General features: G+C 41.4%; 1 protein-coding gene across 3 annotated transcripts; it reads right to left on the minus strand.

Annotated features, from left to right (window-relative positions):
- Positions 1-117: 117 nt before the first annotated feature.
- LOC118264961 (succinate dehydrogenase [ubiquinone] flavoprotein subunit, mitochondrial-like) lies at positions 118-27,963 on the minus strand. 3 transcript variants are annotated; one of them, XM_035577637.2, is made up of 13 exons: positions 27,799-27,963; positions 27,035-27,083; positions 26,027-26,218; positions 24,098-24,171; positions 23,849-24,021; positions 22,802-22,957; positions 22,121-22,278; positions 19,730-19,894; positions 18,179-18,378; positions 17,545-17,739; positions 11,171-11,315; positions 4,480-4,715; positions 118-760 (listed from the first exon to the last, which is right to left on the minus strand). In XM_035577637.2, the coding sequence occupies exons 1-13, from the start codon at positions 27,814-27,816 to the stop codon at positions 608-610; spliced, it is 1,914 nt and encodes a 637-aa protein (XP_035433530.1). In that variant the 5' UTR covers positions 27,817-27,963; the 3' UTR covers positions 118-607. The 3 variants fall into 3 exon arrangements, with proteins under 3 accessions (XP_035433530.1, XP_050559997.1, XP_050559996.1); XM_050704040.1 differs by lacking the exon at positions 27,799-27,963 and adding an exon at positions 27,653-27,754; XM_050704039.1 differs by lacking the exons at positions 118-760; positions 4,480-4,715 and adding an exon at positions 4,770-5,323.
- Between the last annotated feature and the right edge of the window lie 32 nt (positions 27,964-27,995).

The raw sequence follows: 27,995 nt of genomic DNA on the forward strand, positions 1-27,995 counted from the left end.
ACGACGACCACCAGACTACCCTAGTGGCCGACCACGCATTCGCCGACCCATCAGGGCAGTGGTATTGATTGCTGGACTTTCACGTGTTGGTCTTAGTAAATATTAAAGAACTCGCTGTCTCGCTTGATCTTATATTTTTATTATACCTTCTTATCACTATAGCAGCTGGTTTATTCACCCAAAAAGGTAAAGTTGTTACACCACCAAACATATTGTAGTACATATATCCGAATACTCAAACGCTACTCAATTTTAATTCGCTTTCAAAACTAGTTATCTATCCCTATCAATATTAATTTAATAGTTTATAAAATGAAAGAGATAGCACGATATTTAAGTTCGACTTAAAATTGAGTAACATTTCAGTATTCGGGCGATAATGGTGTTCATGTACAACGACAAATAAATCAGTAGACTCTAGGCACAGGAGGGATCCACTTGACGTCCTCGCAATAAATCAGTAGACTTTAGGCACAGGAGGGATCCACTTGACGTCCTCGCAATAAATCAGTAGACTTTAGGCACAGGAAGGATCCACTTGACGTCCTCGCAATAAATCAGTAGACTCTAGGCACAGGAAGGATCCACTTGACGTCCTCGCAATAAATTAGTAAACTCTAGGCACAGGAGGGATCCACTTGACGTCCTCGCTCAAAGTCTTGTCGATGACTGGTCTAAACGTGATAGTTACTTTGCCTGTGCACAGATCTACCGTAGACAGCGAATGCTTCCTCCAATGCTGCTCGAATGGCTTCCGTTTCTGAAAGTAATATAATTATTTTAAAAGAACATACATACTTACATATTGTCACGCCTTTAATCCCCGAAGGGGTAGGCAGAGGTGCACATTATGGCACGTAATGCTACTATGTACGCCCACTTTTAACAATTTATGTTGTAAGTCCCATGTAATAGGTGGTGAACCTATTGCCATATACCGGGCATATTTCCAAACTCCATGCTACCACTAAGATTTTTTTTTGAAAAACCGACAGAAGCCCAGTAATACTTCGCCCGACCCGGGAATCGAACCCAAGACCCCTTGCCCGACAGTCGCACTTGCAACCACACGGCCAATGAGGCAGTCCTTTTTTCTTTAATCAATATGAATAGTTCTTTTTTTGTTTTGTTTTTTTTTTTATATATATATTAACTATCTCGCCTGATGGTAAGTGATGATGCGGCCTACGATGGAGCACGTCTGCCCATAAGCAACCTATTCACTCGGTGCGTTTGCTGCGCTTGTTACAGGCTCAGCAGTTGTTTCGGTGTCAAGTACTGTCTCACCTTCGAGAGGATACCCAACTTCCTACCATATAGATGCGCCTTCGACTCTATATAAGAGCCGAAGTTAAGCGTTGGCGATAGAGTTACGCCCAGAAGCTCTAGATGATCCGCTACCGGAACGGATACATTTCGGAAAGTCGGAACCAGCGGAAATTGACTCCGTTTGGCAGAGAATAGACACGCCTGGGTTTTGGTAGCGTTGAACTTGACCAAGTTGGCGTCTCCCCAATCGGAGACCGCCTTCAAGGCGTCTTAGGTCTTCAATCTATACTAATATTATAAAGCTGAAGAGTTTGTTTGATTGTTTGATTGTTTGTTTGTTTGAACGCGCTAATCTCCGGAACTACTGGTCCGATTTGAATAATTCTTTTTGTGTTGGATAGTCCATTTATCGAGGAAGGCTATAGGCTATAAAACATCACGCTATAACTATTAGGAGCGAAGAAATAAAGGAAAATGTGGACAAAACGGGGGAAATTATTAATTCTTGAGGGCTTCCGTTGCGTGCGCTGCGAAAATGGTTCAAGATACGAAAATTATATGTATGAAAGAATTATTCCTCTTAAAATGATCTAAAAAAAAGTCCGCGACAGTATATGTCTATCTTTTAGGATTAACTTACTAGAATCGTTTTTATGGTAATCAAACTGGGTCGAAATTAATGCATTATTTGTTAAGAGTTGTATTAACGAAAAAATATTAATCTTTATCGAAATAAATGTGTTGTTCATTAAGAGTATTTAATTGTGAACAAAATTGTCTTTGACATCACTAAACTTCAATAAACATCTTAGAAGATATTACAATTTTAAAATAACTCCGATATAAAATTCACCCGCGCCGCATGATGTGCGAAACACGACGCTGCCAGGAGAAGAGGCATTGTTTGCTATACTCAAAAAAATTATAGACTTACTAACAAAGTAAAACATTTTTTGATCATTGACCACCGAAAGCGTTTGTTTACAGCGTAGAATGGCAAAAAAGCGGTTTACCACACGCCCACATTTTATTGTGGCTGTCTAACAAAGTACAATCAGATTCTACGTATAGTGCAATAATATATCGGCTGAAACATTTGACAAACAAAAAAATCCAATTCTTCAATTTATTGTCATAAAAATATGATAGGGTATAAAAATATGGTCCTTAAGGATTTCATAACCTTGCGTCACCATGAAAGAAAACATTTGTTCTAGAAAGTACTCTTCCTCTTTTTTGAGGGGGGAAAATCATCCGTTGGCTACTCCTGCCTTGGGTGAAGCGAGAAGGAGTGTAATAAAATACTTTTTACAAAAAAATAAACCGACTTCACTAAAAAAGTTAAAAATAACTTAAATTTCGGAAGTCGGTGTAACAAACAAATAATACCGAGAAACACCGAATTCCGAAATTTAAGTTATTTTTAACTTTTTTAGTGAAGTCGGTTTATTTTTTTGTAAAAAGTATTTTATTTCACACTTTTTAACTAAAAAAGTCGGTTAAAATTCTCTATCTCAATAACTACTTTATTTATTTGTATTGTCACAGTCACTTAATTAACTTTATTGTGATTTCTATGTGAGTATGAAGTTCCATTGGCCATTTCTGGTCTTCTTCATCAGTTCCACCTCTTCAAAGGTCACTTTTTGACTGTAAATGCTTCAATTCTAGATGAATATACCAAAATCACTATATAGTTCCCTATAATATTTGAGGAGTTCCCTCGATTTCTCTAAGATCCCATCATCAGATCCTAACTTGGTGACAATGGGACCACCTTAGAACTATCTACTTTCAAACAAAAAAAGAATTTTGAAAATCCATCGACAATTGACGGAGTATAACTTTATTGTGATTTCTATGTGAGTATGAAGTTCCATTGGCCATTTCTGGTCTTCTTCATCAGTTCCACCTCTTCAAAGGTTATTTTTTGACTGTAAATGCTTCAATTCTAGATGAATATACCAAAATCACTATATAGTTCCCTATAATATTTGAAGAGTTCCCTCGATTTCTCTAAGATCCCATTATCAGATCCTAACTTGGTGACAATGGGACCACCTCAGAACTATCTACTTTCGAACAAAAAAAGAATTTTGAAAATCCGTCGACAATTGACGGAGTATTCGATGAACAAACATACAAAAAAAAAAAAAAAAAAACATACAAACAGCCGAACATAGTACCTCCTCCTTTTTGTGAAGTCGGTAAAAATCACCCCGTTCTGATTTGAGCCGGGGCCCCGGTAATCTTTTACGTTGTCCGCAGCACCGGATCGGGCATCAGCCCTATTGGCTCTTTGAGGCGCGCACAGAACGCGACGCACGGTACGCACGGGTCTGGTTTTGATCGGGCGACGAGCTACTCTTACTCGCCGTCCGCAGACCCGCGCTTACGGTGGCCGGGGATCGTCACGCGATCCTCGACGCCCGGAGTGTCTTCTGCGGCGGCTGGGGCGTGATGAGGATCGATCCCTCACGCGCTCCGCCTCCTCCTTAGCTAGGATGACTACTTCGCAGAAGGGGGAGACGGCGTCCCTTTCCCCCTCGCTCCGCACCTTGGCCTGAACTAGAGCCGGACGTGAGAGGTTACCGTCGCCATTCACATCCCTAAGGACATGGCGATGCTCAGCACATGCAATGCACACCGCCACTGTATGCTCCACCATATCTTCCGGGCGGTCCTCGCAATGACGACACTCAGACGAAACGCCCAGGTGTTTCCTCCCGCCGAATTCGAAACAGGTACCAACCGAAACTTCCGTGTCCGGTAAGTACCTGCGTCAGGCGGTAGGTGAGGACGCCGTGACGCCTCTCAAGTCACTCTTTAAAGAGGGAACTTACCACTGCTATAACGCGTATGTAGCGAGCCCATATAAAAAGTACCCTAGGAATTTTATTTTTGAAACACAAACCGGGGTGGCGGTTACCCAACCTATAGGCGCAGGTTTCCGGAAAACAGTGGAAACACATATAGTATAAAAATGAGTGTGTATTGTTCCTTATAATCATAATCCAGTGCTATCACGAATTTTCAATGCACAAATTAACCGTGGGTAACAGCTATAATTTATGAAGCTGAGAAAGTTGTTTGCAAAAATAAATATAATGCCTAAAATAACTATTCCACGCGGACGAAGTCGCGGGCACAGCTAGTATAATATATATTTTCTTACCTGACCTTATTAGTTTACTGTAGTCAAATTCTTACCTGGCCTTCCGTTGGTTTACTGTAGTCAAATTCATCTTCTCGTTTAGGAAAATCGTCTCTAAAGTGCGCGCCTCTGCTCTCCGTCCTATTTTTAGCACAAGCCACCACCTGCACAGCACACTGCAGCATGTTTTGTAACTCGAGAGTTTCAATCAGGTCTGTGTTCCAGTTCGGACGCGTGTCCACCACCACGATATCTTCGAAAGCCTTATACCATTTCTGAATTTCAGTATCAGCTGCGGCAGTAAAGGTAATTTGAAAACTACACGTTAGATTGGAGGCTGAGTCACCCTCGTCCGTAGGAGAGCACCCATAAAAATGAACCCCTACACATGGTCTCTGGGTAGTGCTAACCAGGTGACACTTTGGTGGTAGGCTTCGGCCGACGGCATTATGACCACCCACCGAGCAAAACCGTGTCGCCAAGCGTGTTCCGCCACGATGCTCGGTGACGCCGTATGAGAGGATGGGTCAAAGTGTTTGTTTCACTATGGGTAGACCAGTCTGGCGCGCGCTGGTGTGGCTGCATCGGGTGGCCAGTCGCGGAGGGTAGCGGGATCCGAGTCACGGTGCACCGCTGGCCGACCGCAGATAGTTGGGGGCCCAATTAGCGTGCTAGCCACACGTGAAAGGCTGCCCCGCCATCTAGCGAAAAATCCCATGGATGCGCCATCGTGCCGGTTGGCGACCGGACGAGAGGGCCCGATAGATATTCATGGGGGGGCCCGGGCGTCCCCGCAGTCTCCAGGCTGGCCTCCCAATGATGTAGCTAACTGCAGTGCGCGTCTGGGGTTACCTGTGTGGAGGAACATTTCTCTGCCATCCTCTCAGCAACCTCACACTCCTTCCATGAAAACAAGAGCAAAGAAAAGGGTTAAACAGCAGCCGCACTCCCTCTCCCTCAAAGTGCACCTCTCTAATATCCGAGGCTTGCACTCCAATCTCAATGCGGTCCATCACCATCTAGAGACCGAGAACCCCACGCTCTTGTTTCTCTCGGAGACCCAGATCAGATGTCCGTCCGACGCTTCGTACCTAAACTACCCAGGTTTTACCCTGGAGCACAATTTTGTTGCCCGTGCCTGTACGTCCAGGACGACGTCTGTTACCGGCATCTCCGAGACTTTGAAGACCCCAGTTACTCTTCATTGTGGATACTGGTGGACACAGGCATGAAGAAAATTCTCTATGCCAGTGTCTATCGGTCACACAGCGGAGATTTGGAGACGACCAGATTAGCGCAATACCTTGAGGAGGCGGCGGATGCGGCTCGGCGGAGGTACCCTTCGGCCCAGTTGGTGTTACAGGGGGACTTTAACGCCCATCACCAGGAGTGGCGGTTCCCATACCAGTGCACTGACCATGCTGGGAGGGAGATGCGTAAGCTTGCGCTGACGCTTGGCCTGACCCAGCTGGTCCATGAGGCCACAAGGGTGCCTGATGTCGATACGCAAACTGCCAACTGCTTAGACCTTCTGCTGACAACTGATCCAGACAGCTAATCAGTGTCAGTTTCATCACCCCTGGGTAGCTCTGACCACTGTCTGGTGAAATCTGTATCCGCACACTCCCCGCAGGATCCTAGCCCCAGAGGATCTCGGCGGATGTGGCGGTACAAGTCAGCAGATTGGGATGCGATCTTTCTTTGCACCCTATCCTTGGCGGCCTGTTTGCTTCTCATCCAGTGACCCGTCAGCTTGTGCGGATGCCGTAGCGGGGGTGCTGCGTCAGGGCATGGAATACTACATCCCATTCTCGGACGCAACATCTTTCGGTGGCGCTCGTCCATGGTTTGATGCCGACTGCGGACGTGCTGAGGCGCGAAAGCATGCGGCATACTTGGCATGGGCGGGTGCCAGGCACCGTAAGGCTAGCGACACTCCTCAGAAGAAGAGAGCCTTCAACCGGGCTGTCAAGTCATACAAAATGGCATTACGGATGGCTCGGTTCAACCACATTGGCCGAATAGGGAACAAACTGGCTTCCTACTCAGCGGGCAGTAAAGCGTTTTGGTCCCTGGCCAAGGCGGTTGAATCGAACTTCTGCCGCCCCTCACTGCCGCCTCTCCTGGGGTCTGACGGGACGCTGGCTCACACCGCAATAGAGAAAGCGAACTTGTTTGCTTCTCTATTTGCGGAGTCTTCACGTCTTGATACTGGTGGCGCTATACCTCCTTCTCTACATAACGTATGCGAGACGAAAATGACAAAAAATCGCATCCGACAGGAGGTGTATAAGACGTTGCGTAATCTCGACGTGAACAAGGCCAGTGAACCCGACGGAATCCCAGCCGTGGTTTTAAAAATCTGTGCGCCTGAGTTGTTTCGGCTTTCCTTGGAGACGGGTCAAGTGCCGGTTGCATGGAAGCTGGCCAACGTGCAGCCTGTGCCCAAAAAGGGTAGTCGGTGCCGACCCTAATAATTACCGACCTATCTCGGTCACGTACATACTCTGCAAGAGTATGGAACGTGTGCTTAACAACAGGCTCCTGGCATACCTTGAAGGTAAAGACCTCCTTAGCGATCGGCAGTATGGGTTTCGCCGCAACCGATCTACTGGGGACCTTCTTGCGTATGCCACTCACATTTGGAGCGAGGCCATCGAGAAGCACGGGGAGGCATTAGCGGTTTCGCTCGATAATATATCTAAGGCCTTTGACAGGGTGTGGCACGACAGCTTATCGGCAAGCTTCCTGGATATGGACTTCCCGCTGATCTGTGCAGATGGATTGCAGACTTCCTGACGGATCGGTCAATTCGAGTAGTCATCGATGGCTGCTCGTTTGACCAATTTGGCATCAACGCCGGAGTCCCTCAGGGGTCAGAACTTTCAGCAACGCTCTTTTTGCTGCACATCAACGACCTGCTTAAGCCCGGTATCTTTGGGTATGCAGATGACAGCACAGTTGTTGAAATGTATGTGTCCGATGCGCTGACTAGCGGAACACAGATCCAGTGTCTAAGAGAATCCATGGTCAAACGGTTGAACTCGTCCTTGAAGGCGGTCTCCGATTGGGGAGACGCCAACTTGGTCAAGTTCAACGCTACCAGAACCCAGGCGTGTCTATTCTCTGCCAAACGGAGTCAATTTCCGCTGGCTCCTACTTTCCGAAATGTATCCGTTCCAATATCGGATCATCTAGAGCTTCTTGGCGTAACTCTATCGCCAACGCTAAACTTCGGCTCTTAAATAGAGTCGAAGGCGCATCTGGCTGGTAGGAAGTTGGGTATCCTCTCGAAGGTGAGACGGTACTTCACACCGAAACAACTGCTGAGCCTGTACCAAGCGCGCAGGTTCGGTCATGTATGGAGTACTGTTCTCACCATTGGGACGGCTCGGCTAAATACCAGCTGGATGCGCTCGAACACATTGAAAGGCGTGCCAAGAAACTCATCAATGATGATGCGCTTGTGGAGGCCCGGCTTCAAAGCCTTGAACACAGGCGCAAGGTCGCAAGCCTTTCCGTTTTTTACTGGATACATTTCAGAGAGTGTGCGGGGGAATTGCACAACTTGATTACTCCTAGTCCTTTCCATCATCGAACCACAAGACAATCGGCGAGGCGTCACCGATTCATGGTGGATATCCCACCCACATGCACGAAGCGCTTCGCTTCAAGCTTCCTTCTGCGAACTGCTAGGGAGTGGAACTCCTTGCCGGAGTCTGTGTTTCCTGATGGGTATAACCTGGGTGTCTTCAAAGCCCGAGTGAATAGGTTGCTTATGGGTAGACGTGCTCCACCGTAGGCCACATCATCACTTACCATCAGGCGAGATAGAGGCCAAACGTCGGCCCATTTAACATTAAAAAAAAAAATAGATCTACTGACAAAGATACGTTTGACAAATGCACGCAAACAGCTTTGTAGACTGTTTTCAATGTTTCTTAGCATCGGCAAGCACCGACATGAAACAACGCTTGCGTTGTGTTTCGTTAAGGGTCTCAGCACACATATGGGATCGGAAAGGGATCGTCACCGTATCGCCTCGAGCCGTTCAGAATGGTTTGTATTAAACTCCCTACTGCAACGCACACTAATCGGAATAATAACGTAATCGCCTCGCCTCGGAACAGGCTCCGAACTTGAATTCCCGCGCTTACGGCTCATCGTCCCCACGCTTACGTTTCTCCGTCCCCGCGCTTACGTTTCTCCGTACCGACTAACTATCGTGTTAGTCTAGTCGGTGTCGCCTAGCCGTAGCCGAGTTGACGTACAGGCGCTGCTGACACGCTTTCGTTACGTGCATACGGTAGGTTGACACCTGGTTGACAGCGAGGCGAAAGGCGTTACGGTTACGATCCCTTTCCGATCCCATATGTGTGCTGAGAGTGTGTGAGGTTACCGGAGGTCCAATTCCCCCTTCCCAATCTTCCTAATCCCCGATTCCCAACAACCCTTAAATTCCTAACCCCCAAAAGGCCAGCAACTGTAACGCCTCTGGTGTTTCAAGTGTCCCCGGGCGGCGGCGATTGCTTATCATCAGATGACGTGATTGTGTTCCATTAAAAAAAACTTGTTTTATAGGTGTAGTCGTTTGTCATTTTCTTTTATAGGATGCATGCACATCTCATGGACGTCTTGTGGCTAATAACGATAACAGCTACAAAACCTCCATGCGATGTCCATCATCATGAGAAGATAATATTTATAGTCGTCTCAATCTAAGGATCAATTTATACTAGCGCAGAGTCAAAGCGCATCGAAGCGTCAAATTCTTTACAACCAAACCGAATTATAGCGATTCGCGAGCATTCGCCAGCATACGCTCGCACTCTTCTACGTATAGTAATGGGCATCAACAGATGAACAACCAATTTCCAGCTGATGACGTGTAGGTTCGCTAGTGGGCGCATGGATGCGCGAGAATGCGCGCGCACTAATTAGTGTTGTTCGCGCGCAGATGCAAGAACTCCGACGAATGCGCGCGTCTTTAAAATCTCCGAAGTAATGTGTGCGTTACGCTGAGGAGTTAATCGTATAAAAAAATTAAGTTGGCTAGTTGGTAAATGCGAGACTTGCAAGACTCTTGCTGGGCAACACTAGCCGGAACCCCGGTAAACCCGCTAGGTAGTCCGCAGCTCCGGATCAGGCATCAGCCCTACTGGGCCCCATCTGTTGTGGTCTGATGGTTCTTTGAGGCGCGCGCAGAACGCGACGCGCCGCACGCACGGGTCTGGTTCTGGTCGGGCGGCGAGCTACCCTTGCTCACCGTCCGCAGACCCGCACTTACGGTGGCCGGAGATCGTCACGCGCCCCGCCTCCTCCTTAGCTAGCATGACTGCTTCGCAGAAGGAGGAGACGGCATCCCAATCCCCCTCGCTCCGCACCATGGTCTGAATCAATGCCGGACGTGAGAGGTCGCCGTCGCCGACCACATCCCTGAGGACACGGCGGTGCTCAGCCCATACCGGGCACACCGCCACCGTATGCTCCACCGTGTCCTCCGGGCGGTCCGCACAGTGATGACACCCGGGCGTTTCCTCCCGCCCAATCAGAAACAGGAACCTACCGAAACTTCCATGTCCGGTAAGCACCTGCGTCAGGCGGTAGGTGAGGACGCCGTGGCGTCTCTCAAGCCACTTCTCAAAGAGGGGACTTACCGGTGCAATGACAGCGAGCCCAGCCCTCGGTTGCGACAGTCGTTGCTGCCATTCCACCATGAGATCACGCCGGAGCTCGTCCCGCCACGCACTAATCTGGCGCGGCAGCGGAGTTTCGCCCCGGCGACGCGCGTCGGCGCGCAATCTAAAGACGCGCGCGAGTACCTTTGCCTACAGATCCCATGGCGGCAATCCGGCAAGGAGGTTCGCCGCTTCCCCGGAGACCGTACGATATCCACGGATTACTCGGATGGCCATGACCCTCTGGGACGTGAGTAGCGCCCGAGCTGGCCGCCGCATCAGACTCGGGGCCCATACAGGGGCGCCGTAGAGGGCCATGGACCGCACGATCCCCGCGCACAACCTCCGGCAGGAGGCATTTGGCCCCCCGAGGTTGGGCAGGAGCCGCTTAAGCGCAGCCCCCCTCCGTTCCAAACTTATTTGGGATATAACAACTTATTTGATATTTGGGACCCATCCGGAGGTGGCGCGTTCCCGCGGCCATGAAAACACATGGCCTTGGACTTGTGGAGCGCCACCTCAAGTCCCAAGTTATGGGAGAGGTAGAGAGTTAAATAAGATCAGTTGTTGTTTATAGCCAATTCCTAAGTCATATCAAGTTAAAATACTTCTTTGTATGTTCTTTGAACAATTCGTGTATTTAAATACAGTTCTAAAGTGTGTGAGTAAGGAAGTAATTAACTAATATTATGAATTAGATATTTTAATTTATAACGTTATCGTTATCTACCACTACGTTCGTAACAAGTTATAGCGGTACATAGACTGACAAACGTCAGAGTTGACCTCTTTGATTGTGCCGACTCTAGGTTTGGTTTGTCTTGTCACGGGTATTTTTTATATGGAATCTGCCATTGTCCTTTGATGCTTATAAATGATATCCTTTATGAAAGTGTATGAGCAATGTAGTAATGAATTATTTTTTTTCCTGTTTTACGTGGAATTGCCGGTGCATTAACTTCAAGTCATAGCAGTACATAGACTGTAAATGTTAAGTTGACCACGTAGACGGTGTGGATTATAGATCAGTTTTTTATTAATGCGTCAGCTTTATTTAACAAGAACTTGCCTCCAGCCAACAATTTGGCGTTTCTGAATACTCCACATTTGTGTTGCATGGTTTGTCTCATGGCTTCCCTCAGTTCGTGAGGATGAACGCAGCCCTTCGAGGTTCTCACTCTCTCATAGTTATCGATAGAACAATCACACAAATTCTGAAACAAATCAAAGCTTTTAATTTTATTTGTATAGTGTACATACAAATAAAATTGTAAGAAAACTGTGGTTGGTATGTACCTTAACTAAAAATACTTTTAAAATTCAACGGTTTACTCACGTAAATATACTGAGAAGCGCTTTACTTGTTTCGAGTCACAAAGGGACTCTTCCTGAGAGCAGCGTGCGCACCTGGGGCGATGTGGTGCAGCCTACGCTAACTAGTAGAGCTTTTCTCAGTATATAGTACTAATTTAATATATCTCACGATTGTTATAATAAAAATATAACAAACAGGTATATGGGTCATACACATACGGGTGTTTAGATAAAATAACTTGAAAATATATGTCCAACTTTGAGGACTTTTATTTTTTACCTAAAGTCTGTTTTTTAATCTCGTAGACTAAATTATTGACACATGCAAATGTCAAATTTACAAATAATATTGCCAGCTCTCTTATGCATTGTTGTACCTACGATACCGGTTTGTTGAATCGTAACTTTTTATCTATAATTGACGAATTTAATTTTCATTCAAAGTTTTATATTTAAAATTCACGTACGTAAAAACGGCTGCACGACGTGCTACAAATTGGTACCTACTTTTAGTTGACGAAAAGGGCAAATCCAAGATTGGCTAAAATCTAAAAATATTTCATTTGTCGAGACAATGATAAAGTCCGAATTAAATGAAATTGCCCGAAAGCACAAAAATCCCATGAAAGGTATGTCGTCGACGATATGGCTGCTGAACGGGGTGTCACTATTTTGCGACTGCCCCCTTACCACTGCGAGCTAAACCCGATTGAGTTGGTCTGGGCTCAAGTAAAGGGGCATGTCGCTAAAAATAATAAAACATTCAAAATGAATGAAGTACGAAGCCTTTTTGAAGAAGGGCTTCGTCAAGTGACCGCCCAGCGGTGGAAAGACTGTGTAGTCCATGTAATTAAAATTGAAGATGAAATGTATCATCTGGGCCATATAACCGACGACATTACTGATAGGTTTATCATAGAAGTAGGTGGCGATTCCGATGATTCAGAATATTCCTCAGACATGGAGTCATTATCTGAATCAGAATAAAGATGTTGTTATTAACCTGTAATTGTGTAATTAAAAATATACGTTATACATTATTAATTTTGTATTATTACGTTTAAATAAGTACCTACCACATTATTTCAAGATAAACACATTATTTCAAGATAAGTTATTGTAAAAAAAACGATACTTGATTTTATTTACGCTAAGTATCGGTTGTGCCATATCACTATTTAAGAATCTATATATTAATACGTGATGCAAAAACTCTGGACCTCTTTTTACGAAAATTGCACGGACATAGGAGCACAAAATTTGGTACACTTATAGTATATGTGTGGGAGAAGTGCAGAACGCTAATATTTTTCAAAAATAATGCTTATAAAGTACATTAAATCAATAAATAAAACATTACACACACTACCATGCAATAGTATCGTATTTGACAAAACGTCAAAATTGACAAACATTGCGATGATATTCTCACGTCTCATATGAAAAGAGGTTTCTCATTGAAGGAGGTTTGGTTATTAATGATGCGCCGGAATATATTAATTTGAATTTTATAAAACGAATAGCAATTCGATAAATAAAAATTATCTTTGAACGTAAGTTAAGTGGTATTGTTAATTAAACCACCCAAAACATAAATGTGAAAGGCTGCCAAGTTCGATAATATTGGAATGGTTCGCCTATAAAAGAAGTGAGATCTAAATAAGTACCAAGTTCCATACACAGACCTCAGTTAAAAATGATATAACAAGTTGGCAAGTTTTCACACACTTTGTTATAAACCTACTAAACGCAATGAGTCAAGTATATAATTTTCTATTAAAACTTGCCAAGTTATATCATTTTTAACTGAGGTCTGTGTATGGAACTTGGTACTTATTTAGATCTCACTTCTTTTATAGGCGAACCATTCCAATATTATCGAACTTGGCAGCCTTTCACATTTATGTTTTGGGTGGGATTTCATTTATTTTTGTAAGGTTTATTTTCTTTTTTTCTTATTTTACTTCATTTTGACTAAATACAAACCTTCGTAACGAATTTTAGGTCGGTACGACCATTGGAAGATATAGATAATTTTTTTGTTTTAGTTCCTTAGGGGTATGAATTTACACCTTCATTATTTTTAAAACCGACTCACACTTGGCCATTTTCAGATTTTTTCCTTTACCTTGACCTAAAGACCTACCTCCATGCCAAATTTCAAGTCAATACGACCATTGGAAGTGGTCTAGGTTTTTGATGAGTGAGTGAGTGAGTCAGTCAGTGAGTGTATAGTAAAATTAGCGATTTTCTGACGTCAATATCTCAAGACCTACAATAGGTACATTAATGAAATTTTGTATTTTAGATAAGTAAGTAGATCTCGACAGATACTAGAAATTTCATATGCGTAGATAAAATAGATTTTGAGTTATAGATGGGTCGAACTTGGCCCGAAATGGTTCGTGTAATATAACCCACGGCCGGTGTGTCGGTTTTTTTGCTCGAACTTGGCGGACACACTGCCGTGTGTCTAGATCGTATATGGTCGAATTTCGACCACTAGGCGACCACTAGTTGCAATAAATTGACAACACTCGTAATGTCAGTTTAGTCTACGAGATTAAAAAACAGACTATAAATTATAGTCACTCTTTTATTTACTCATAATGGTTCTACCTACGAAATAATATTCCGATATATAAAAAAAAAATAAAATGTTTCAAAAGTCTCGTCGCGTGGACTGTTCAGATTCGTGGTACGGGTGTTTAGGTAGATGTAGTGAATAATTTTGTCACATATTTATAAAACAATACTGTTGTATTCGTAGTCTGTCTGTCTGTATGTTCTTTATAGAAACAAAAACCACTCGACAGATTTCAACGAAACTTGGTACGATTGTTCTTCATACTCCTGGGCAGGTTATAGGATACTTTTCATCACGCTACGATCAATAGGAGCCGAGCAGTAAAGGGAAATGTTGGGAAAACAGGAGAACTTACTCCATTTTTGAAGATTCCGTCGCGTGTGCAGCCTTAATGGTTAAAGCTACACAGAAATCATGTATGACGGTAATATTCTCCATAAAATTGTTTAAAAAATATTTCACGACAGCAAATGTCTATCTTTTATGGTTGACTCACAATAACACGTATAACTCCCGATAGCTTAGCAGTTCGGAGCTTTCTGATTATATTTGTCTACTCTTACGTTTATAACACTCTCATTCATTCATTCATTCATTCATTCATTCATTCATATTATAATAAATCTGTAGAAGGGTCAATTCTGTACATTGAAAATATTGAAAGAATAAATAGCAGGGGGTGTTACTGGATCGATACCAAACCCAAATATGTGATTAATTTTTTTTGTCTGTCTGTCTGTATGTTCAGGCATCACGTGTAAACTAACGGTTTGATTCCAATAAAACTTGGTATAATTATACCTTATTATCCTGGGCATAAAATAGGATACGTTTCATCCTGAAAAAATACGTAGAAAAAAATCTTTATTTTTCAGTTTTATTCTACAGATCAACAGCAGTAGCTCAATAGAGGGATCTCCTTAATTATTATGGGCCTCGCCGTGTTTGGGTTCAATAGATATTTATAAGATGTCATTGTCGGAGTTACTCAAAATGGAGAAATAAAACTTCCACGCGAAGACCAAAATCCGCGCGGACGGAGTCGCGGGCGGAAGCTAGTTATAAAATAATATTGTACTAGAACATCGATAAACGAGATATTACGTTGCCACATCCTTATTTCGGAAGCGAAGTAGTTATTAAAATGGCGGGCCGTCCACGCCATGGCCACAATATGAAGACAGCAGATCAAGAATAGTGTTGTACCTACAGTTATTATATTTAAATATATTGTAGTCTCATATCTGTTATTACGGTATTATACAAGTCTGTAAATAGTGTATAACTATTACTTTAGTAAGAAGAAATGTAATGTTGAATTAAATTTCAATGTTATAAGGACATTATATTTCGAAATTAAAGACGAAAATGAAAATAAAATTGATTATCGATGAAGTTTTGGAATCCCTATTTTTTTCGTAGGTATTTGCGGTGAATTTGTGAATTTCTGGCGTTGAGGGCAAGTTCATGCGTTTTTGCTCTGGCGTTCAAAAGGTTAATGGTATCGACGCCCAAAACAAGTGCTTGATATCTATTTTTCCAAATGTAGGGCGCTTAGCATGGTGTGGTTTGTTTTAGGTATAATGGCTCGATTAAACCGACCTTAACTGAAGAAGAAAAACAACTACACCATTGTGAACAAACATCTTTCTGTACGGTTTAGACACGATCCCGTTCTTATTTAGGTAAATCTGACGCCTTTAATTGAAAAAAAATCAATGATCTCGCCATATTTAAAGAAATTACATATGTTAAGTACCTACAAAACAATATCGGAACAAAACTATGTTTCATATAATTTTAAGTTATATAAGCAAAATCTCCAATGCAGAAAGGATCGTCTGGTCACGATAAGGTGTTTATTGTATGAATAACAATTTTGTTTCCATAGAAAAGAAATCTAAAATATTAAAATTAATGTCAGTTGTTTGAAGGATAATTATATAAAGTACTAGCACACCTGGCGAACTCCGTTTCGCCACCAATGACTTTACCTGTTTTCCTGCTTTTCTCTTAAATTTTCCCTGAATGTGTGTTTTACAAACAGGGGAGTTTCGGTAGGTTCCTGTTTCTGATGTTATATGTGTTATGTTATATGTTCCACCGTGTCCTCCGGGCGGTCTTCGCAGTGTCATCACTGCGTTTCCTCCCGCCCAATCAAAAACAGGATCCTACCGAAACTCCTGTGTCCGGTAAGCACCTGCGCCAGGCGGTAGGCGAGGACCCCATGGTGCCTCTCTAGCCACTCCTCAAACAGGGGACTTACCTCTGCAATGACAGCGAGCCCAGCCCTCGGTTGCGACAGTCGTTGCTGCACAACACACATTGTTTGTACACGTGGTGGTGCAGATGAATAATACTTTGCGGCGCTCGTACGCCAAAAACTATTGATTTTATGAAAAAGTTATCAATATATAAATTGTAGGAAATTTTTTCTAGTTTAATTTTGTACATAAATATTTTTTCGTAAAATGCGTCGGAACGGAGATATTAATAAAAAACCGTTTTTAGGCGCCATTTTTTCAATATGGCGGCGCGAGCGGCGGTTGTACGAGGTGGCAAAGTTGAAATTCAAAAAGAGCATACCCAAATCTATAAATTCACCAATTTTCAAAACTCCCGGAAAACTTTCCAGGTAAAACTACCAAATACTCAGTTTGGCACAAAATTGACATTGAACAAATTGAGTGTCAAATAACTTGGTAAACAATATTTTTCTAAATCCATACTGCGCTATTACAAGGTTATGTCAGCGCTTTATAATTTGTAGTGCTGTGCTAAAAAAACAGGCAAGTATCTTAATCTGTTCTTATACAGGAATTGGATCGGATCGGATCGGAGTCTGATTAATATTCTATAAGCACATTAAATTCAATGTACTTACTTTATTGGATAGAAATAGAGATTGTAACTTTGTAACAAAGAATAATTTTATTGTATGAATATATATTTACAACACACAATAACAATTTAATTATATATTTTTGGTATCCAATTAAATAACTAAAATATAAATTTTAAATGATTCTGCCAAATCTAAAACGAAAATAATCTTAAAATAATGCGGCGGTTCATTTTGGAGGAACGGTAACGAACTCAGTGTTATGGTGTGCCCATCACTAGTCGTGGCTAACTGATAGGCGTCAGGAACGCATTCTCTGAACGGCCGAAGTATAACTATCAAAGAAAATGTTAGATTTTTTGTTTGTATTTTCCAAAGTACTTATATGTATAGGTCTGAATAATTTTTGTTAATTATAACAAATTTAAAAAAATAAAAAAGCAGACAGAAATGACAAATCAGACAAATAACTTATCTCTTCTGTGGAAATGAATCTTTCCTGTGGACATATGAAAAATTAAAAGTTAAATAACTTGCTGAAATTTTAATAACGATCTGGTTTTTGACTAATATCTTATTACTTGTAACATTACCAAACAAATGAGACTATTTTGAACAAAAAATAACGACTTTTTATTTCTATTTTTTTAAGCCGTTTTGTGTATGACCCATTATCTGTATAGGTAGCAAATGGACTCACATCTCTCAAGGTCACTTGTTTTTCACATGGCGAATGTAACTTTATTATAGTGTCACAGATTGATTTCCCGAATACTACGACGTCAAGAATGGAATTAGCGCCCAGCCTGTTGGCTCCGTGAGCGTTGCTCACCACTTCACCGGCAGCATACAGCCCCGGAATTGGACAATCAGTGCCATTTTGGTATACTAAACACTGTAATAAAACATTGAAATTATATAGAATCAACTTACTACGTAAAATAAATACGGTCACCGATGATAGGTTGCACATAGATAACACCTATGCAAAGAGGTAATCGGTCAACTAGCCACGTATACCACGTCTTAATTTTACAGCCTCGTCTACACTAGGAACATTTGTCGACAGACATCGAGAGAAATCTTTATCGACTGTGCGACAAGGAACAGTTTCAACAATGTGAAACAACAATTTGTGGATCGCACAAAGAGTTGCTTCGTGTGGGAATCGAACCCGCTACACGTTGAGCGGTAGCCGGTTACCCAGCCCCCGCGCCAACCTTGCAGTCATGGCTCCGATCGAGCCAATCCATTCATCAATTCATTCATTCATTCAACTAGTTCTCCTGAATGGGAGGAGTAGGCTAGGAACCACGGATATATTAGGAGCCCACCTGTCCCTTGTAGTTTATAGGAATTCCCCCCATAGTGTAATGGACAGTGGGTAGAACAGGCACAGGCTGGGTATACACATCAGCTCCTGTGAACGTCATTGCAGTCTCGGATATTCCTGGTAACTTTTCCTTTATGACCTCCGCAGGTAAATGGTGGAGCTGGAGGTAAACGTGATCTTTCTTAGGTCCTACTCCACGACCTGTAAACAACAAAATTGTATTGGTCACTGTTTGGAATCTCATCGACACATTTTCCCAACGTATTCTTAAATAGAATATACTTATAGAAATAATTATAGCGACCCGCCTCAGCTTCGCATAGATGCAATAGTGACATACTATACATGTACATATTATTTATACATAAAATTCTTCCTGTTAAAACACAGTATCTTTTAAAAAATCCCCTTTAACATCTGTTGCGTAGTTTTAAAGATTTAAGCATACAAAGGGACATAGGGACAGAGAAAGCGACAAGTTTTATACTATTAAATTACTTTTTATTCAGGGACCAAGGAGGCAATTCTTTTTGCTTTTAACGCCATCTATAAGCAATTTTATAAATCGGAGCACGAAATATTTTGTTAATCTATGTTACACCCCAGTGTCCCGTTAAAGCATTAATAATACGACAACCACCCGGTAGATGGCGTAATCAGATGTAGAAGCTAAGTAAGTGTGTAAAACCCTACTAGATGGCACTTTGTGGTTTCGTGAATCGTGACTACCGCTTTCCTTTATCGTCACGCCTTCTATTCCTAAAGGAGTATGCAGAGGCATATTACTATTGACATTAAATATTTGCAAGCCTGGTTTGGTGAAATGTGAGGATCTCAACATTATTGTATTGTCTATTTTGTACCAATTTTCTAGCAAACAAATTTGATTTGTTATGTGACTGTACAACATACAATAGGGGGTGAGACTATTGCCATAATATACCGAGCACAATAATTCGAAAAACCAAAAAGTTCTATTTAACTATTTCCCCATAACCGCTACTAAGCTATATGACTGACTCCTGAGCTAAGCTATGTTTTTATATGATTAAATGTGTCTAGATAGCTTCCCTATTAACGACACATTGCATGGTAGTGATCGTTTCCACTGATACAATGACACATACTATACACTGATACTGATACTGATACTATACTATAAGCTATGCAGCTGTGTGAAGAAGATACGCAGTATGCGATGTATCGATAATAGGGATGCCATCGATAGCACACATAGTACGCATCTTTCCATATCAAAACAGAGCTTAGCTGAGTCCGTTTCCACCAATGCTATGTTAAGTGTATCAATGAATACGATTGGTGGAAGTCTAACGCATCCACAGCAACTCAGCATAGCACGTCTCTGGTGGAATAGCACCCTTACATCTTCGTAGCATAGTTGGTGGAAAAGTAATTTTGTTTAGTAAGTACTAACCGACTTCTAAACTAGCAGTGGGTACAATGACAGTTATTTTTTGGATTTTAGTTTAAGGTTTTTAGTTTTGGGAAGTCGGTTTTTTTAAACGTAGTTTTTATTATAATAAAAATTTACCTTCTCGAACCTCCGTGGCTATTGATCTCGACACCACGTCACGGCTAGCTAAATCTTTAGCTTTCGGGGCATATTTTTCCATGAACCGTTTGCCTTCACTGTTCACTAGATATCCTCCTTCTCCTCGAGATCCTTCAGTCATTAAGCATCCCGATCCGTACATACCTACAACAGGATATTTCCTTACCAACTCAACAAACACATTAAATGATAAATTATATTTATTTCTGCAAGTAGCTTACAAAATAACACTTTTACACGTCATTATTTGAAATAGCTAGATGAGGCAGCATTTCCTATCCAACTACTCTGAGAAGAAATGCCGAAACAAACTCAGAGGTCATACTTTTAAAGTCCAGACAATGAAACCCACCCAAAACATAAATTTTTAACCGAGGTCTGTGTATGGAACTTGGTACTTATTTAGATCTCACTTCTTTTATAGGCGAAGCATTCCAATATTATCGAACTTGGCATCCTTTCACATTTATGTTTTGGGTGGGATTTCATTTATTTTTGTAAGGTTTATTTTCTTATTTTACTTTACTTTGACTAAATACAAACCTTCGTAACGAATTTTAGGTCGGTACGACCATTGGAAGATATAGATAATTTTTTGTTTTAGTTCCTTAGGGGTATGAATTTACACCTTCATTATTTTTAAAACCGACTCACACTTGGCCATTTTCAGATTTTTTCCTTTACCTTGACCTAAAGACCTACCTCCATGCCAAATTTCAAGTCAATACGACTATTGGAAGTGGTCTAGGTTTTTGATGAGTGAGTGAGTCAGTCAGTGAGTGTATAGTAAAAATAGCGATTTTCTGACGTCAATATCTCAAGATCTACAATAGGTACATTAATGAAATTTTGTATTTTAGATAAGTAAGTAGATCTCGATAGATACTAGAAATTTCATATGCGTAGATAAAATAGATTTTGAGTTATAGGTGGGTCGAACTTGGCCCGAAATGGTTCGTGTAATATAACCCATGGCCGGTGTGTCGGTTTTTTTGCTCGAACTTGGCGGACACACTGCCGTGTGTCTAGATAGAGGATAATGTGAGAGAACCGTGCAAGTTGATTCTGTAGTGGTCTTTAGAGGAAAGAACCACAACAGTATGTACTCATGGGTCAGTTTACAATTAGCTCAGCTAACGGCTGTTGCTGAATGATCCGACGAACAATCAAATCAACAAAAAGACCACCACAGATGGGGCCCAGTAGGTCTGATGCCTTATCCGGAGCTGCGGACTACCTAGCGGATTTACCGGGGCTCCGGCTCGAAAAGCAGGAGAAGGAACGGGGTGGTTTTTAGTCAGTAAGAGTCTGATACTCCCTCTCGCCTCGCCCAAGGTGGGAGTAGTCATTGGGTGATTTTCCCCCCACAAAAAAAAGGTTAGTTTATTGCTTGGAAAATTTATAACAATGCTGAGTTTCATTACGCCACACTCAGCACAGATGACATTGGAGTATGTCATTTTAATTGGTGAAAAATCAGAATAATAAATAAAAGTGGGATAAATCAGTACATGTTTGTTATAAAATTGAAACAATTGATATTCGATGCACGCCTGCAATGCACGACTGATTAAAGGAATTTGGATCGGCTGTTTCAAGCTCCGACTGCATATTAAACTAGAGACTTCCAAGTGCATGCATGAACAGCTCAAGCAGTGGTGACTGGTGACTGCTTCGAGCGCTTGACAGCACGGTGAAATTTCATCATGTGGTCAAGCAGTCGCCAGGCATACACTGACTACTGAAGCTGTCGACTACTCTCTCTCTCTTCATCACACGTCATCCACGCTCCCAAACGCACGCTTTGTTTGTGTATTGAAATTACTATTGAGCGATCCTTGCATGACTTTGTACAGAACACTTTGAATCACCAAATGTAGGAAATCTACAAACGTATATTTGATTTTATTGTAACTTTCGTGAGACATACTAAATTATTATGTTATCGGCTTACTCACGTACTATTTTGACGGTGGCTGGGCATTACCACCTGCCTGGAAGCCGAGTCTACAATCTGCGTCAACCTACAATGTTGCGGGTCTGGAGTGTGACACAGTGAGCGCGGTATGTGGCATCGTTTTTGCGCCGACCCGAGAATCGAATCTAACACCTGCGCAGCCGCCGGCGAACGAGTCTAACGAGCCAACATCGTCGCGCGCGCCAGATAGTGCGCGCGATTCCAGACAGAGGGCGCGATGGGCGCGATCCTCGAATCGCCAGAAGCAGCGCGACAATCGCCGCGTCGTGTGTCGCGGAATGCTGCTCATGAATATGAGCCTCTAGCATGGCTTGAAACTAGTCGAGTTCCTCGTCAAAATAGTACGTGAGTAAGCCGATAACATAATAATTAAACGTATATTTCTCGCTCACCAGTTGGGTGAAACTGGATGAACTCCATATCCTGAAGTGGGATACCAGCTCTGGCGGCCATTGCCGTACCGTCACCAGTACAAGTGTGGGCAGCAGTACATGAGAAGTACATCCTCGGGTAGCCACCAGTCGCTATTATGGTGTTCTTCGCTTGGAATCTGATAGAAATGTAAATTACACTTATTTTAGTACATATAACGACGAAACGGCAATTACCATCTATACAGAATTAAACAGAAATGCAAAATATTGCATAATCTATAATATAACAGGTAAGTAATAAGTCTGTTTATCTATTATATATATAAATAAGTCTTGTTTTACTTTCTAACACTTTTGCATTCATTAGCAAGGTTTCAGGCTCCGTGAGATTTATAGCAAAGAAAATTCAAGAAAAAATTAACATTGGTAGCAAAATGTTGTTCGCAGGGTTTTTTTATATTTTTTAAACTTTGCCCCGCATTAGGATTTTCTCCTGTGTCGTGGGTGCGTTTACAAACATACAAGTTGACATACACATAACACCCAGACCCGAAACAACAATTTGTGGATCACACAAAGAGTTGCTCCGTGCGGGAATCGAACCCGCTGCCCGTTGCGCGGCAGCCAGTTGCCCATCCACCGCACCAACCGTGCAGTCAAACCAACGGTTTGCTAACGGGTTATAATAATGCTGATTACCTGTGAAGACTGGAATCATTCATGTCCATGGCGAGACATCCCACCACTTCCCCATCTTGCAAAAGGAGATCCATCACAAAAAATTCGTAAAATGGGTCGATATGTGGGAACTGTGTGCAGTATCCGTACAGGGTGTGAAGCAAAGCGTGGCCAGTACTGTAAAGGCGAAGTTATATTATAATGGAAGTTAGTTTACCAAAGAACCTTACATATTCACGGAACAGCTACGTTTCGGCATGAATGGACTCGGATGGAGTGATACCACGACCTAGGCAAAGGTTGATGTGAGACAACGCTTGCGTTATATTTTCTTCATTATAACCAAGGTAACCGAATTGAACATTAAATTCTACGTACGTTTAAATAAGTGACAATTTGGGAGTCAAAGAATCAATTTCTGGTACGATTATCTCTAGTAAGACGGTGGACATCAAACCAGTGTCTAGACACTTCATTGGTTTTAAAAATGCCTTACTACGTTACTGATGTTTTTTTTTCATATTCTTATGTACAAAACCAGCTGTGTACCAAAAATAATACTTTTCATCGTGCGTCCCTATACAAAATAATAATAATACTTGAAATAAACAGAATTGCCAAAAGCTATTATCGAATATTTACGATTTTAAAAAGCAGACCGTCCATTTAGTGCTTTAATGCAAACAACCATCTCTGGTAGACAAAGCTTTAAAAAGACGAGGAAGAAATGCATTTCCCGCCTAGTTTTTAAACGACACTTCAATACTAATTGTTAAGCTACACCATTTGTTTTGTGTTTCATCGCATAATAGATTCTGTTAATTACTTTTTTGGTTAATACCATTTTTATATTTAGCAAACACCATATTGGTTTGTCTGAGTAAAAAACCTAGAGCATATTCTTGCCATGGGTGTCGTAAGAGCCGCTCAAGGGACAAGTTCAAGCTCAAGTTCTCCAATAAATCTCTTCCTTTTTCCCTCCTCCCCCCTCTTTCTATAGGAAAGGATCAAAGTCTAGTAGTGAAGTTTCAGGGTGTTACTAATGACTTTGAATAAAAAAGTACGTACCGGTCGGCACAGGCACACGTTCTTTTGGCTATACTTTTCCCAAATTTCACAGTGCCACCTCCAAAAGATCTTTGGTATATCTTTCCTTCCGGCGTTCTTGAGAATGGCATGCCCATGTTTTCCAGCTCTATAACGCATGCTGAAGCATTGGACGTCAGATAATGTATTGAATCCTGAATGTCAAATGTTAAATGTTATTTATATATTTTATCGACGGATCTCATTGTCACTTTATTTAAATTTGATTACCTGATCACCAAGCCAATCTGATCCTTTGACGGTATCATAAAAATGATATTTCCAATCGTCTGCGTGCATGCTCCCTGAAAAATTTTATAGTATCGGATTAAGAGCAACGATTTTTCCGAACTACTCTGTAAAACATTCATATCATAAACTAACATTATATTATACACACATGATATTATATTATACATGTGAAGGATAACCATGGGATAGTACTGTTTTCTGATGATACATCTTTATTGTTTAAACTCAAACGTGGACAATTAGTCAGCGATCATGTAAATAGTGCTCTCTCAAAAATAGTACGCTGGTTTAGTGCCAATAATTTATTACTTAATGAATCAAAAACTAAATGCATTAAATTCACAACACCAAATGTTAGACATGTGAAAACCAGCGTGCTAATCAAGGGCGAGGAGTTGGACCCTGTAGATTCAACTGTCTTTTTAGGTATAACCCTGGACACTAAGCTACAGTGGGCTCCACACGTAGATAAGTTGTCGAAAAGGCTCAGCTCTGCAGCATATGCCGTTAAAAAAATTAGAAATTTGACCGATGTAAATACAGCGCGATTAGTATACTTTAGTTATTTTCAAAGTATCATGTCATATGGTATTCTCCTGTAGGGAAATGCTGCTGACATTCAGTCTGTCTTTGTGCTGCAGAAAAGAGCCATGCCATCAATTTATAATCTTAGTCCGAGACACTCTCTTTGGGAACTATTTAAAGAAATTAATATATTGACTGTTCCCTCTCAATACATTTATGAAAATGTAGTGTATGCTCACAAAAACATTAATTTATTCAAAAAGTATTGTGATATACATAATATAAACACTAGAAGTAAAAACAAATATATTGTTCCCACTACTAGACTTAAAAAAATAAGTGGTTCGTTCAGATGTTAATGCATACGCTTTTACAATAAAATTCCCAGCGATATTCAAATTTTGAGCCTGAATACATTTAAAAATGTTATTAAAGAAAAACTGTATAGTAAAGCTTTTTATAAAATTAAAGACTACTTAGATGATAGTCAGGCTTGGGAGTGAGCCGCTATAATATCCACACAGATCATGTTGACATATTTGTAACACAAGTTACATTTTTATAAAATTATTTCATGCCGGTAATCGAGCAGACGTATTACCTGATGGTAAGCAATCGCCGCCGCCCATGGACACTTGAAACAGCAGAGGCTTTACAAGTGCGTTACCGGCTTTATGGGAGTTAGGAATTTAAGGGTTGTTGTTTGGGAATGGGGATGGGGAAGATTGGGAAGGGGGAATTGTGCCTCCGGTAACCTCACTCACACAACGAAACACAACGCAAGCGTTGTTTCACGTCGGTTTTCTGTGAGGCCGTGGTATCACTCCGGTCGAGCCGGCCCATTCGTGCCGAAGCATGGCTCTCCCACACTTTGACATGATATACATTAATATCATTCGATATATTTTTTTAACATATTATTTTTAAAATTGTTAGTTTGAGGACCGTGCGAAAGTTTGCTTAGTCATTTCACTTTTAGTTAATACCCAAGTGTTCTTTTGGTTGATATTGTTCGTCGGATCATTCAGCAACAGCCGTTAGCTGAGCTGATTGTAAACTGACACATGCGTACTGCCCTCTGAACAGGTCCGCTCATACTGTTGTAGTTCTTTCCTCTATAGACCACTACAGAACCAACTTGCAGGGTTCTCTCACATTATCCTTTATTTCATTGTCTGGGCTTTAAAAGAGACTATGACCTCTGAGTTTGTTTCGGCATTTCTTCTCAGAGTAGTCGGATAGGAAATGCCGGCCTCATCTAGCTATTTGAAATATTGACGTGTAAAAGTGTTATTTTATGACCTATTTACAGAAATAAATATCATTTATCATTTACATATTTAAAAAAAAAACAGAGCGAATAAAGTAAACATTTAAACCTACCAAGAGAGGCGTTCATGCCTCCCTGTGCAGCGATGGTATGGGATCGAGTCGGAAACAGCTTGGACACTAAAGCCACACTGAATTTGGCTTCAGCAAGGCCAACGGCGGCTCTGAGGCCCGCTCCCCCAGCTCCAATTATTACACAATCATGTTTGTGATGGTAGATTGTGAACGAAGCCGAACGATAAAAACCTAGAAGAAAGAATTGATTAAACCATTGAGCCTTTCCCTTTATTTTCAAAGTATTGCTTGCAGACTACCTAGTGGGTTAACCGGGGCTCTGGTTAACTTTTTTTTCTCTGAAAAAACCCCGTAAATAAATAAAGATTAAAAAAAAAGTACGCATATAAAATGGGCCCTTTCTACTGGCTATAAACGGTTAGTAGCCTGTTATAGACCTGGCCCCGGAACCACTACACGGTCATATTTTGTTACTACCACCCTGTTGAAACCACTTCTCACGACAGTCACAGTGTAGCTACTGAGTTTCCTAATGGTTACAAAAAATATTTATAATGGCTTCATTAAAAACGATTTCATTTAGTGTAACGACAGCTACTTTCATTGTACTGTGTCTATCTTAAAGCCACACCCAGAGGCATGAACAAATCGTAGATAAGTAAAAAATAATTAGGAGCGGTCCCCCAACGCGACGTATTTTTTTAATATTAGATTACTTAAATTATTCCTTAGTAACGATTTTGTTCTGAAAATAATTACTAAAGACTGGGTTAAGTAACCATTAAATGACTTAGTACGGCGGTTAATTCTCCTACCTTTATTATTATAACTGTGTGAACTGTACACTTTGGAACGAGCCTAGCTTCACTGACAGACAGACTGACGGACAATTCAATTTAACGTTTCAAAAGTGCCTTATTTAGGATTAATTAAAATAAATGTTTTGACTTTGACTTTGACTTTGTACAGAATTGATACCAATCTTTTTTACAAAAATACAAAATTAAATCTAATATCACGAGGATAACATAAATTTAAAAATCTTACTTTTCGTTGGTCTATACCGCTGTACAGCTTTCGCAATCAAGCCGAGTTTCTGCAAGTAAGCGGATATAAAGTTATAAGACGATATTACTTTAAGAACCTCTGAGCCAACGCTGGACTATGGGCTTCCTCTACGAAATAGGTTGAAAATCTCGGTTTGTAGGGATTTTCAGAGTGCTGCTGCCCGTTCTCTGTTAGTTATAATATTATTTAGTCGCTTAATTATAACATTAAGCGTCCACAGGCCCGCATCGTACGCGTCGTGCGCATTCCGTATGAGGTCATCGGTACGCATCGTATGTAGGCATTGCCGATGATGCGGTGCGTACGATTCGGATCAGTGGACGCAGGTGTACGAGTTTCTTTACAAGACAAACTAAAATTCATTGCGTGTGATGCATACGATGCTGGCCAATGGACAGTTACCTTTAGTCGCTTCTTACGACAGTTGCAAAAAAAAGACTAATGATATTAACAATTGTATTCTACTCTACCGTTACTACACGGCGAAGACGCCCTAAATGCACACTATATTATGGGATAGTTTTCTTTGACCGTACTATATCGCATCTATTTATTATTGGCCGGGCAGCAGCGCTCTCAGATTAACACAATACTTACTAAACTATAATCTCTAACTTCCGACCAAGCGTGTCCATTATGGCAAATCCTCTTATGTAAAGGAGGCTCAAAGTCCAGCAGTGGACCGTCACGGCCTGCATAATAAACAAGTAAAGTTAATGAAGAATACTATAAAACAAAATTACCCTTGCGAGAAAAGACATGAAGCTAATAAAATAACCGTAGAAAACACAACAAAGTTAAAATTATTACAAATATAATGTTCGAAAAACAATATTTCACTTCAAAACATGTATCAGTCATCTATGATACAAGATATTTAAATCTTGATTCAATTGTTATGTCAAATTTAAAAAAAGTAATCGTGTTATATATTATAGAG

The sequence above is a fragment of the Spodoptera frugiperda genome, chromosome 25, assembly GCF_023101765.2.
Source record: "Spodoptera frugiperda isolate SF20-4 chromosome 25, AGI-APGP_CSIRO_Sfru_2.0, whole genome shotgun sequence".
In the NCBI taxonomy this organism is placed as follows: domain Eukaryota; kingdom Metazoa; phylum Arthropoda; class Insecta; order Lepidoptera; family Noctuidae; genus Spodoptera; species Spodoptera frugiperda.